Raw genomic sequence first — 13545 nt, forward strand, 5'->3', positions numbered from 1 at the left:
TTAGGGGTCGTTTGGTTTTTAGTTAGGTTTTGGAAAAGCTGATGCCCATATTGAAACCATCAAAAGATTGGACCCATTTTGGTTGGAATTTGAGGACAACAAATAAAAGTTAGTGTTGATTAATATAATGTTTGATTGTTCCTTTTTAATTTTCCTCATAAATCATGTGGGAGTTTGTGTATTATTTTAGGAAGGATATAATATGGAATAAGAATAGGCTATTAGTAATAAATGGGTTTGTAAAATACAAAACACAGCGTGCTTGATCAAATTGCTAGACGACTTCAAATGAAGAAAGGATTCATATCCAGATCAGAGATGATAGCTTCTTATATGGAAGAAGTTAAAAAAGATTTAATACAAAATCTTGACATAGAGATGCCTTCAGATATATCAATGGCATCAGTCAATGCTGCGGCTAATGATGGCGAGGACAGTAACTTTTTAGTAGTAGAGTCCCACTGCTCGATAATACTGAAAACATTGAAGAATATTTGAAAAAATTCAAAAGCCAGCTGGAAGAATTTACCGCGTAAGCAAGTGATAAGAAAAGAGAAATGATAGCAGGGCTCAGCAATAATGCTAATAATACACGACCTTCAATAGTGAAGGCATCTTACTTTAATAGTTTTTTGTTTGTATTAGAATTATTGTAATTCTTACTTTTAGTTTCTCAGCCACGTTTTTTTAAAAGGCATTGCATTGCCTTTCTTTTTTATCTTGTCGGCCAATTATGTAAAATTGTTGGCCACTTTACTGTTTTTTATTTTAGCAGTTTGTTGTATTGATCCTCTACATAAAGGATCATTAAATTATGTAAATGACAGATTTTAGAAATCACCTTCTCTCTATCTTTGTAAAAATACTTATGGTATCAGAGTCATTGTACAGAAACAGTAATAGGTGATATAAGTTCAACACACTTTTCAAAATGAATATCATTAGAAGTAAAAATACTGTTAAAAATAGTAAAAAGGAGGAATATGATATGCCTCGGCGATTAGATCTGCTTAATAAGTGGACTATCCCTAAAATTAAGTCTAGATAAATATATCAAATGGGTACTTTTGAGAAATGAGGTCTTAAACAGGTGGTAAAAAACACTGAAGAAATCATTATTGTTGATAGTGATCACGCTACTTTTAGATTATTATCTGAAAGTGATTTAGCCCCTTATAGGGAAACCCATACATTTATGTATATTGGTTAGTACAGGTTGCATTCAAACCACTTACATTAAGAGGCTTACCTGAAAACTTTATAGCAGCTTTAAGAGATGGCAGGAATCAAAACTGGAAAAAATTCTAATAGGGACCGTCCAAACCATTTTAGCTTATTTTCCTGTATATTTTAATATTTATCCTAACTTGCAGGTATCTTTGCAGGATGAAAATTCTCTAAACACTTTAATATTAAGTGTTAAGTTACATGGCTATAATTATATGCCTGGTACTGAAGTAATATGTATTTGCTATAGGATATATTTTAAACCATTATATACTATGAATCCTATGAGCAAAATTATGGATTTAAAAAATGAAACTATTTTAGTAGAGACTAATTTTGGCAAATTCAAAGTTACTACTCGCAGACCTACTAAATGGGATGAAATAGATTTTCCCAAAGAGTGAGTCATAGAGGGAGCTGCTCCTCCCAAAATAATTTGAATACTGATATTATTGAAATTGTGACTCTCAGTCCACACTTTAGGAATCTTTTTCAATTTATCATATAAAATAGATGTATCTTTTGCCAAATCTTTATAAAATGGCGAACTATAATTTAAACTTCCAAGAAATCTTTGGAGCTGGATTTTATCAGTAATATCAGGAAACTTAGAAGCAAATTCAATACTTCTATGAATAGGAATAATTTTTCCTTTATCAATATTGTGACCAGATTTGTTGGATAAACTTCATTGCACTATCATATTTTCAAAGTTTGATTTAAAATCAGGATATTGGCAAATTCAAATTGCTGAAGCAGACAAATATAAAACTGCTTTTAATGTCCCTGTAGGGCAATTTGCTGAAGCAGACAAATATAAAAACTGCTTTTAATGTCCCTGTAGGGCAATTCGAATGGAATGTCATGCCATTTGGATTGAAAAATGCCCCTTTAGAATTTCAAAATATTATGAATGATATTTTTATGCCTTATAGCAATTTTATTATTGTATATATTGATGATATTTTAGTATTTTCAAATACTATAGAAATGCATTTTAAACATCTTGATATATTCAAGAAAATTACTATTCAAACTGGATTGGTTATATCCAAATCAAACCAAAATCTTTGATAGACAAAGTCGAACATAATAGTATCGACACAAGGTCAAGATTGACAGATCAAGTTCTTTATATCATTCTTATATTTCATCTGATGGAGATTGAACAATATAATCAACAGGTGAAATATAAGAATGATATAAAGAACTTGATCTGGTCAATCTTGACCTTGTGTCGATACTATTATGTTCGACTATTAGTTTCTCTGATCTGAGAAGTAGAAGCTCTAGATGGAGATTGGACAATATAATCAACAGGCGAAATATAAGAATGATATGAAAAACTTGATCTGGTCAATCTTGACCTTGTGTCAATACTATTATGTTCGACAGTCTATCCAACAAATCTTATTTGTTTGGAATAGGGTACCTAATCCATTTCAAAACTCTATTAAGAGGTTTATAATTTATAACTAATCTAGGAACTCCTCATTTCTGTTCAGCATGTTTATTAACATAAAAGTTGGGCATGACCATGGAGATTTGGAAGGCCTTATGAGACCTTTTTGTGAAAGTGTTTTTTTTTTAAAAATTAAAATTGCTCTCTAAAAAAGTATTTTGATAGATTAGCATTTGTGTTAGACTAATCAATTTGAAAAATACTTTTGCCAATATTAGGAGGTAAGTTGTGCTTGGTCGAGATCCCAAAGTGTTATTGGGAAAAAAACTATTTTTTAGAAGCTGAAAAACAGCTTTTGCGACAACTCAAAATACTTATTTTAGAAAAGAAAAAACTAGCCAAGTACCAATTCTCTAAAATAAGCCAAAAAAAGTTTGCTATAACCCTCGTAATAAAAATATTCTCTTAAAAATAAATATATATTTTAGATTATACATTATATTAATCGTTACACTATAATTTATGAACTATTAATTAATGTAAGGCTTGTCTCTAAGCTAAATGACTCCTTAAACTATGGTGCTTGACTCACTTAGGGGCATTTAATTTACTGCACTAACAAATATATTCTCAGCATAAAATATGAATTTATATTTAAATTTAATAAAATTAAAATGGTGTTATAAAAAATAAAGTTTAATTTTATCAATTGATATTTAATCCATATATTTATTATTTTATATTAAATAATAGGAGAACTAGTTATACATAAACCAACATCAAATTTTATCAACGCATCGAACCAAACAAGTCCTGCAATATGTGCGTAAATGAACGTCAGGGTCATAGCATTAGTTGACGCCATAGAATGCTGGGCTATGCGTGAAAAGATGATTTGAGGCAAAATTTGGGATTGGGTTAGTCTTCTTTAGGATAATATTGTTTTGCTAATCTCTCTTAATTATCATTAGACTACCGAATTGATAGAATCAATTGCATAATTATACTATAATAGCTAATTTGTTCTTGGTTGTTGTTACTATATAGGTTTAAAAGAACAAAAACTTCAATGGAAGAAAGAAAGAAAGGTGAAGACAAAGTTTTTTTTGTGAGAATTCGCTACACAACTGCAAGTCGTATAGAGACAATTTATCCTCAAGGATTCCAAGTCTTCATTGAGAAGTTCATACTGTCATACTGTAAGTACTGGAAAGTTTTAGTCTTTCTGTAATTTTATAGAGACAACAAGCCATGATTCATTTTAACTCTTTTAATCTTTCTTTTTAGTTTTTCTGAGCAATTCTGTTACTATACGTTAAAAAAAAAGTCTTGGTTGTTAATATGCAATAATGAAGTTTTTTAGATTTGCTATCCACTTGAGAAAATTTTGAGTAGCATTGTCTGCACTGTACATGATTTGTGTATTTAATTAACTTTAATTTACTTGTTTGATGGTCATGTTAGAAATATTTGCCACTACAAGCTGTCAAAGCACGTTTAGTCAATCATTAATCTACAACTCAAAGTTGACCAGTACAACCATGTGTCACCCCACGGTCCTCGTTGTACCTGCCTACTCATCTCACCTATTTGTATCTAGCTACAATCTTTTCCTTAGGCTACACGATTAATATTCAGTCAATAAAGAAAATTACTCAAGTGGAGTTAATGCAGCAATTTCAAGAGGGAAACACTTAAAATGATGTCTGCACCAAACTAAGAAATTTAACTTTAGGAGTTACAAATGCGTACACACACGCTATATTTCCTTTTATTAGTTCTGCATTTCTCACCATGAGGATACTGATATCCATTCCATAGTATCTACCAGTTTTATATTGCACTTAACAAGGAAAAAACTTAGATAGTTTTGATTTGACCTCTTCTCATAGTTAATCGGGGTTCACCTTAGCTTGACTCTCGTCCTAGAATTCATATGAAGACTCTGTTGATGCATTGTGTATGATAAGATCCCCATAAGCACCAAAAGCTCGGTGATATTGTCATGATAAGTGTTGGAAGTCAGGTAGTCTACTTGATAATTGAAGGACTAGGTGCTTATGGAACTCTTATTTTTTGGGTTATAAATAGTTGTTTTCCTCTTTATTGGTTTTGTGTTGCTCACGATGGTGAAAAGTCAGTAGTATACTCAATGATTAAAGAAGCTATTGACTTGCATTAACTTCAAGTATCGAATACAGTATTAGTCACTAGGCCACACTGGTAAATTACTGTGATTTGGCGTAAATGGCGAGTACGGATAAATTTTTTCCCATTCATGGATATCTACAGTGTTAACCAATACGGCGAAATTCCTCCTTGGACAATGTGAGCAGAGAACTTTAAAATGTTACTTTATAAAACATGAGAATTACTTCTCATGATCAAGAAGAAATGATAGATGCTTTTTGTACATAGTCAGCATATTTGGGGGAGGGGGGAGGGGGGAGTGGGGAGGGGGGTTTCTGTTTGGATCTGTTATTTATAGGTAAACACTTAATAAAAAATTGCAACAACTCATGCTGCTTCTAAAGTCATTGCAAACTTGGCAGCATATTTTGATAGAAGCCTATGTCCATTCCATGGTAAGCAAGTGGTGCATACATCCAGAGTTCATCTGAGCTCAGTAACTGCAAAAATGGAAGAAATATTTAGTAAATAATGCTGTTCTCCATCCAATTCAACCAAGTCAATTAAGAAAAGATAAACTGAAAAATGTGAAAGCTTCGAACTTTAAATACCTTAATTTGAAGCTGCAAAAACTTCACATAAGTAACTGCTTCTTCAAGCATTGTGCTAATGTCAACCTTTGTGCCATTAGGAACAAGGTTCTGCAAGATTCTCAATCTTTCGTTGATTCTTTCTCTTCTCTTCTGCAATTTTGCAAATGCAAATGCTAGTCAAATCTATGAATCTAACAAGTATGTGAGCAATAAATGAATGAAGCTGTAGTTTTATAATTACCCTTGCATAAAGGCTTTGTGGATCTGTTGCAGCCCCTCTGCTGGCTCTTGATTTCCCTTTGGGGTTTGAAGATATTGTATCTCCATTTAATTCTTGAGAAGCATTTGAATCATTCTCAGAGCTGCAGCAACTTGTGCTCTGTGCAATTTGGGTATCTGCGTTAGTCTCTTCTTCTCCTTCTTCATTGTTAATTTCAGTTATCTTCTGATTCTTTTTCCCTTTTTTTGGCTGTGCCTTTTTCTTAGTACTTTTCTGTGCCTGCATTGAGTAAATTGTAGGACCCCATTAGAAATTCGTGTATAAAAATGATGTTAATCAATCAATTGCTCTTGTTAAAGTTCTAATTAAACTCACCTCTTGTGAGCCTCGCGATTTCTTCTTGGGGTTTTCAGGTGCTGTTTTCTCAAATTTCCTCTTCAGCTGCATTTCATTGTCTGAAACAGGGGAAATTTCAGCATTGTCCAATTGATCACATACCATCTCTTCTTTGTAGGCCATGTCATTTGGAAAAGCTGGATTAATAGACATATTTTCAAGATTTTTATTGTCAACAAAGAAATCAGTGAACTGGTCATCATGGTGGTTGTTAATTGCTACTTGAAGGAGCTGGTTATTGACATCATCAATGTTGTTAGAATGCTGCAGATGCTCGTGGCTCGGGTGGTTAGTAAAGAACACGCCATCACTTACACAGCTAGTAATGCTACTTTCTTGAGAGAAATAGTGAAAGTTATTGTTAGCTTCTTGATGATCATCAGCTAATTGTGGATGATCAGTCCCATAGCTTGAGCCAGCATTATCGCTAGCATTCGTTGAGAACATGCCATGATCACCATGCAATTGAAGCATGAAATCTGCAGTTTCAGTACTTGAGAATAATTTGCTCAATGACTCCCATTCTTCATCAAAAAAAGCTCCCACATGCTCCATTTCTTTTTTGGTTAAGTGTGTGTATGTTTCTAATATTGATGGCCTAATGGGTGTTAGGCCAAGAGAGAATGACTTTACTAAATATTATTCAGTTGTTATACTGACAAAATAAGTTTTTGAGGGTGGTCTCACACTTGGAATGAGCTAAAAGTTGGGGACATTTATACGAGAAAAGGTTACAAAGGAATTGGAAGAATGTTTAGAAAAGGATTAAATTGATTTCTTTATTGAATTCCATAATTCCAAATGATTAATTTACAAAGGTTGATCTCCAGTGTGGGTCCAACCAACAGGCAAAGTACAACTAAGCAGAGGGACCAAGTTCATGCAATAATGAAATAAAATATACTAACCTTTCAATGGGTTAATGCAATCTTGGACTTGGATTATAATGTCATTAATAAAACTCTTAGAAGGCTAACTAACTGTCTTAATCTAATCATTGGGGGTATGACTACTATTCTACTAACCGCACTTATTCATGACTACTATTCCTAACCGCATTTATTGATGAAAATTAATCTGACGGGTTAATTAAGAGAATTAGATGGGAAAAACAAGAGAGAACGTGGTAAGCTTTTCTTGAATATAATATGAGTTCTGTTGAGAGATTAGTTAATTAATTAAAGAAAAGGAATGAAGAGGACGTGGGGGATGAGTATTGAAAATCTTTGAACTACTAACGAAATCCGACACTGTAACCGCAGAGTTCGTTTCTTGTCTTTCTTTTTTGGATTTTTTTGTTCTCAAACCTAACCATTGTTACCCTAGTTGTACTTGAAATACAGTATCTTCACATAAGGATATCAGTTAGTGGATTTCCCCTATTTTTTCTTGTTTCAAAAAGAAAAGTACGTCCATTTGTCCCAAAATATGACAAGGTTTCAAATACAAAGGATCATGACAAACCTAAAGTCTAATGGTCTAGTGGGAGTTTCCCACACATAAGTAAGGACGGAACTAGAAGGTTACTTATGAGTTCGGCTCAATTTAATAGATTTAGTTCAACCCCTGCATTTTTATTAAGACATTCATTAAAATGAATAAAAATTAAATTCAGAATTCAATTATTAATGTTATATATATATATATATCAGTGTTAGACTTTACAACTCATAAAGTTTAAATTCTAGTTCTAGATAGGAGTTTATTAGTTCTTATTGCCCTCTTCCTTGATCCACCAATGTATACATATTCTTTTTTTTTTCTTCTTCTTTTGGTTGTGACAAGGTTTAAAATACTAGGGTCAACGCATATCAATATAACTTTGATATGAATTCTTACATCAATTTCTTAGTTTTTTTAAAAATAAAATCTGTATATTTAAAAATTAAATAAAACCCCAAAAACATGTATGGTTAAATTTCACCCAAGGGTGTGGTCTAGTGGTCAATGATATAGGTTTGAAATCATTAAGTATCAGGTTCAAATTTCAGCATACTAGGTGATTGCTTTCTATCTGTGTGAACGTTACTGTTATTAAAAAAAAAATGATTGGGATAGGGAAGCACGGTATCTATCATATAACTAAAAATTAGCTGTGATATCTTGGTTTTAAGATAAGAAAAAAAGGACTCTGAAAAACACTCAGATACAGGAATGAGATCATAGAGGTAAACGATTTAGAATTTTCGGATTACCTGAACTTAGCCATTCCTTACCCTTTGCCAATTCATACCTTTGATTCCGCCGTTCCTTTCGCTCTTCATCATATACGCGTCACATAAAGACTCATTTCATAGTATATATTAATGTTAACCTAAATAACATAAAACTATAATTCATTAAATATATGTGTTCTCGGAAGCTTCTGCTTATAACTTTTCAAGGTAGTTTGAAGGCCACGCCGGCCATTGCACGATCTCAAGGGATGAAAAAGCTGTAGAAATACAGATATAACAAACGGAACAACCATAATATTTAAAATGAAAATGAAAAAAGGACGAAAATCAACCACAAATGGAGGAATAAAATCCACTTTTTGTTGGAGAGTGAAGAGATTCGAACAACTCCAAAAAAACTAAGATTTTGTTCTCGTGGAAATTCCATTTTCCCATTGAGCAAATGGCCGGCTGTGCACGATGTATTTTTCACTAAACTATTTCCTTCCTAATTCCTCTAACAAGAGGTGAAGTTGAAAGGTGGTCTTGGACACATATCTGAAATTTACTGTCTCAACTAATTTAAATTCGCTTTGGTAAGAATAATTAAGCGGGAAATGTATGCTCCGCATGCCCCACTAATAGCTCAAATTTGTCCTTTGATTAATTAAAAGTGGATGAATCACATCCATTTCACTATCCCTCAATGTAAACCTACTAACTTAGCTTAATCATTGGCGGAGTCATAGGTAATTACTAAGGAGCAATTATTTAAAGTATTGTATTTGAAAAATGAACTCAATCCTACTTGTTCCGTTCCATAGTTGTCAAGATTATTAAAAATATTTGTTTCAAAGTATATACTTGTCACCTTACAAAATCAAAATGAATTTAATTATTCTTGTCTCATTTTTCACTTAAGATTAAGTTGTTCTTGAAAGTAACCAATATTGACTACATAGAATGGAAATTGTAAATTTAAAGATCTCCAACAAGTGATTTGGTATTATATTTGTTCAAAGACCAACAAAATTAGTTTAGGCTTGTTCTTAATTAACTAGAGCGTATATTTACTGAAGAGAGATAAAGCCCATAAAGGTAAATTAGTAAAATCGCTTCTTATGTATTGGTTCCTTAAGGCGTGCAAAAGGAAAACATGATATCTAATATGGAAAAGAGGGAGTATTAATTATGTAAAACTAAACATATGCTAATTAATTAACATTATACGTGAAAGAAGGTGAGAACTACCCGCAATACATTTCTTTTTACCCTTTTTAACAATTTTAAGGTCTCGTCGTCCTTTTATGTCGAGCCACGTGTCCCGTTGAACTGACCATGTATTTCAGTTGTAGAAATAATAAAACCCATTCTATAAAATGTTGAATATCAAGTGGGAGAAAAGACAATGGGCGTCTATCTCCTGTTTCTTTCTATTTCAAAAGAGGATTAAATGCTTTGCATAATCCCCAAGAGGTATTTCCGCTACAACAAATTGTATATAATAGCAGAAATGTTTGGTACGTGGTTGAGAGAAATTATTAAAAGCCATCGATGCCTTCATAGCCAATTTGTAAATCTCTTGTGATATCTCTTTATTAAATACAATTCCTATATACTACTAATTCATAAATTAGGCGGTATATATTTAATGCATAAGACAATATTCAGAAATTTGGAGGTCAATTGGTTTTATAATCCTACAAATTTGTTTTTCATTTTATGTCTTTTTTACCAGAGATATAATCGTTATTTTTACAATAAGATTTGCATGGTCGTTTTCTTATATTTAAATTGTAAAGGACTATCTTCACACATTCTTCCGCAACTCAGACCATTCGCATGCATCCACCAATTCATGTGGTATCCACTATTCGCATGAGTGAATCACAGATACACATAACTCTGCCAACAAAGATGGATAAAAAAATTCACCTAACTATAGTTTCGCCTCTACTGAAGTTCTATATTTATTCTTGATATTCAAGGTTGTCACTTCACCTCTTCCACCACGGCCCTTGGGGACATTCAGTAAATTAGTACATTATGTTATAGGACATACATCGAGTGTGAGATTTTATGAAATTAAATTTTGCAATGTACGAGTTGATTTGTAGTATTCTAGGATTACATGATTACCCATTATCTTAAGATTTTGCGTTTAATGATCAGATAATTTTCACACATTTTACTAATGCCATAAATTGATTAGTCTGTTATCACAACAGCCTTGTCTCAATCATTTTGAACTTCTTTTTCTTAACTTGTTCGTTGATCTACTATTATGGTATTTTTTTTTGAAATCTCATTAATAATCCCATCAAACGTTAGCTCTATGCCCAGTTGCACCCTCCTTAAGTAACCCATTGAACTAATTCTCTCTGTAAATCGACTCTTCAGCCTTTTAACATACTTGGAGTAATCTTATTCAGTGTTTGGTTATCTTAATATCTAGAAAATACTTTTAATAAAGGAAATTGTTTTCACAAAGAAAGTGAAAAAGGGACACCTCACTTAAGGGAGAGATAATAATGTGACATATAAATATCCCAACTTTTGTTCAATGGTACGTATGGAGTACTTATTTCAGTACACCTGTGGACATTGTCAACCTTTACTACCCAAAAGCCAAAAATATGGCAGAAACATTATTTTCGTGCCCTATCAGGAATTAGCTATTACAATATGTGACCTTAAACTCAACTAAATACTGAAAAATATAATGATCCAAAATTATGTTCTTATAGACAAAGTTTTCCGTATATTAATTTTCACAATTTTTACCTTTTTGTCACGCAAAGTTTCTATTATGATGTGTACATGACTGAAAACCAAAAGTAGAAGTTCCACTAATGACTTATGATAAAACACACTTGCAAATTAACAAAATACACGTGTACATTTTTTATAGCCCACAAATCATAATTAACAGAAAGGATAAGAAAATATACTTTAAAATTTTAGTCTGCCAACTATCTCTTAGAACAAAAGTCTATACAAAAATCTCTTAAAGAATTCATTCAACAAAATAACAATTACGTTATTAATATAGAGTTCATGAGGGACGCAAAAGACAAAATAAGAAGAGCCATGCTTCTTGCGCTTAAGTTATTAATTGGGTTTTCGTCTTTTTAACAAATGATATATACGACTAATGAAGTAATGATCATCAATGATTAATTGGATAATGACATTTATCATCTTTAACTGGCATCTCTTCTCAAGTAAGAGCTATACATAGAGAGTTTGACTATGTATCGAATATAAGTTACTAATATTAATTACGCGTGCTTAATAAGAGCTATACTTAGAAATTGACTATCAAATAGTACTAAGTTATTAATTAAGTATGTTTAATATTGTATTTTTAAAATAAAAGATGCTTAGAGTATATATATAAATATATAAAGATAGAACTTTTTCGTATATGTGTCTAATGGTGAGCATAAAAAGTATAATTCAAATATAATTTTTTTTGGGTGGGGGTTGGCGGCGTTAGTCACGCTTCTCTAATTTTAATTAATAAAAGAGACGCATATCCTTGTGGTCCCTAAGAGCATAATAAGGCAATTAGAAAAAAATTCTTAATCACCTTATTTGTGATGTAAAGATAGGATTATCGTAGTAAATTAAACTACGCCTTCATAATAGACTAAACCCATATATAGAAATTATGGAATATTAGTGTTCTATGATTAATTAGATAGATAAAATAAAATAACGGTTGGTAGTGGAAACACATTTTAAATTCCTCGTCGGTCATGGATGGTACAAATTTTAATTTAGAATTTCTGCTGGCTGACTTACTGAACTCAGAGGTCAAAGCTTCCATCTTAGAGTTCCTAATAAATTACATTATTATACTTTACCCTAATAAAATACTTTTAACTCCCCAGAATGCTTATTGGACAAACTTATCTAAAAAAAATAAATCAATTTGTTATAAAATAGAGTTAATAAGAAGTACAGCTCCATTTGGTACATACGTACTTTTATAGCTGCTATACTAGAAGACTAACATAAATTAAACTTTTATTGATGGATTAGGAGTTAGCTAAGACAGTTTAAATTTGACTTATACATTACACGCATAAGAATTTTTATTCTCTTGGTATTAGTAGGGATTAATTTAACGACGAAGAGAAGTTTGTGAACCCTTTTTTTCTTTATTTTTCGTTTTAATTAAGGTATATTAATTTACATTTATTGAAAGCAAGTGGTTATAGCATGATGGCTAATAACTGAAATGAAATGGGAAAACAGTGAGTGATAGTGCATGCAAAGTTATAACAACTAATTTGGGTTGTGTGATTCAAAATCAGGTTATCCCAAATTTATAATCATGATATTACAAGCTAAATTATTTTGGCCTTGACTTTGCGGGCCATTGAACAGGTGCATCTCTGGATCGACTTTGGTTAGTAAAGCTCGTTGTTCCTTCAATGTGATGATTTTTTGTCATACAATTTCACCTTCTATATGGTAAAGATAATTCTCATGATTTTGGTATAAATTTTAACCTAGTGTTGGCTAATACCGACCACAACCAAATACTGGACAAATTTAATCACAAATTTTACTTCATACTGTGATGATCCCTGTTCTATGACCTCATATGTAGGATTTATTGATCAAAATTTCTCTATTTTGGAATTCAGACCATGGAGGAATATTTCTTCTCTACCATAATTAATAAAATACTCCACTACCTAATGTAATATACTTTAAAATTAGGACTATAGACTTCTTAGCCCATCCTATTCTCCAATTCCTTAAGGTTTTGGATCAGTTTATTTTTTCTTTTTTTCCTTGATTTTTGTGTGTGTGTGTCTTTGTTGGGGGGGGGGGGGGGGAGGGGGGTGTTTCAACTTGTCATGGCAGCCGCTCAGGAGGGGTTGGATAAAAAAATATAAATTAGTTCGTGAGTTTGCCTTTCGATGGAAAGAATAAAAAAGAACTTATATATGTTTGCATTTTGATAAGAATTATGGAAGTGTTATGAACAGCTTGTACATATTGTCCGCTTTGGCGCACCTCACGGCTTTAAAACGCGTATACGAAGGAGGAGGGCCACCAGGCACCATAGCTCACTTGTATAAACTGTCCGCTTTGGGAACTTCTGGCCCCTCACGGTTTTCAAACGCGTATACGAAGGAGGAGGGCCACCAGGCACCATAGCTCACTTGTATAAACTGTCCGCTTTGGAGACTTCAGGCTCCTCACGGTTTTATACGCGTCTAGCAGGTAGGGACCTGCATGGGCCACCATGTTGTAAATATCCCAACTTTGTGGATATCCATTAAATTGGAAATATTCCAAATATCCCAAATATCCCAAAATATCCCAAAATATCTCAAAATATCTCCTTTGTATGTTGCTCCTATAAATAGGATGCACAGATGCAATGTTGAAAGAGCAGAA

General features: G+C 32.4%; 1 protein-coding gene and 1 long non-coding RNA gene across 2 annotated transcripts; one reads left to right on the plus strand and one right to left on the minus strand.

Annotated features, from left to right (window-relative positions):
* The first annotated feature begins 3412 nt into the window (after nucleotides 1–3412).
* On the plus strand, nucleotides 3413–6535 carry LOC132623253 (uncharacterized). Its single transcript, XR_009576181.1, has 3 exons — nucleotides 3413–3546; nucleotides 3677–3828; nucleotides 6087–6535. It is a non-coding gene; the product is annotated as an uncharacterized LOC132623253 (long non-coding RNA).
* LOC132623246 (transcription factor bHLH84-like) lies at nucleotides 4944–8457 on the minus strand. Its single transcript, XM_060337977.1, has 4 exons — nucleotides 5948–8457; nucleotides 5594–5851; nucleotides 5371–5502; nucleotides 4944–5259 (listed from the first exon to the last, which is right to left on the minus strand). Exons 1-4 carry the CDS (start codon nucleotides 6521–6523, stop codon nucleotides 5164–5166), a joined length of 1062 nt encoding a protein of 353 aa, XP_060193960.1. The 5' UTR covers nucleotides 6524–8457; the 3' UTR covers nucleotides 4944–5163.
* Nucleotides 8458–13545: the final 5088 nt, after the last annotated feature.

Source organism: Lycium barbarum, chromosome 2 (assembly GCF_019175385.1).
Source record: "Lycium barbarum isolate Lr01 chromosome 2, ASM1917538v2, whole genome shotgun sequence".
Taxonomy (NCBI): domain Eukaryota; kingdom Viridiplantae; phylum Streptophyta; class Magnoliopsida; order Solanales; family Solanaceae; genus Lycium; species Lycium barbarum.

Coding starts and splice junctions, on each gene's coding strand:
- LOC132623246 (XM_060337977.1), bottom strand. CDS start 6,523: ATGGAGCATGTGGGAGCTTTTTTTGATGAAGAATGGGAGTCATTGAGC. Junction 5,852..5,947: donor AATCGCGAGGCTCACAAGAG/GTGAGTTTAATT, acceptor TACTCAATGCAG/GCACAGAAAAGTACTAAGAA. Junction 5,503..5,593: donor CACAAAGCCTTTATGCAAGG/GTAATTATAAAA, acceptor GCAAAATTGCAG/AAGAGAAGAGAAAGAATCAA.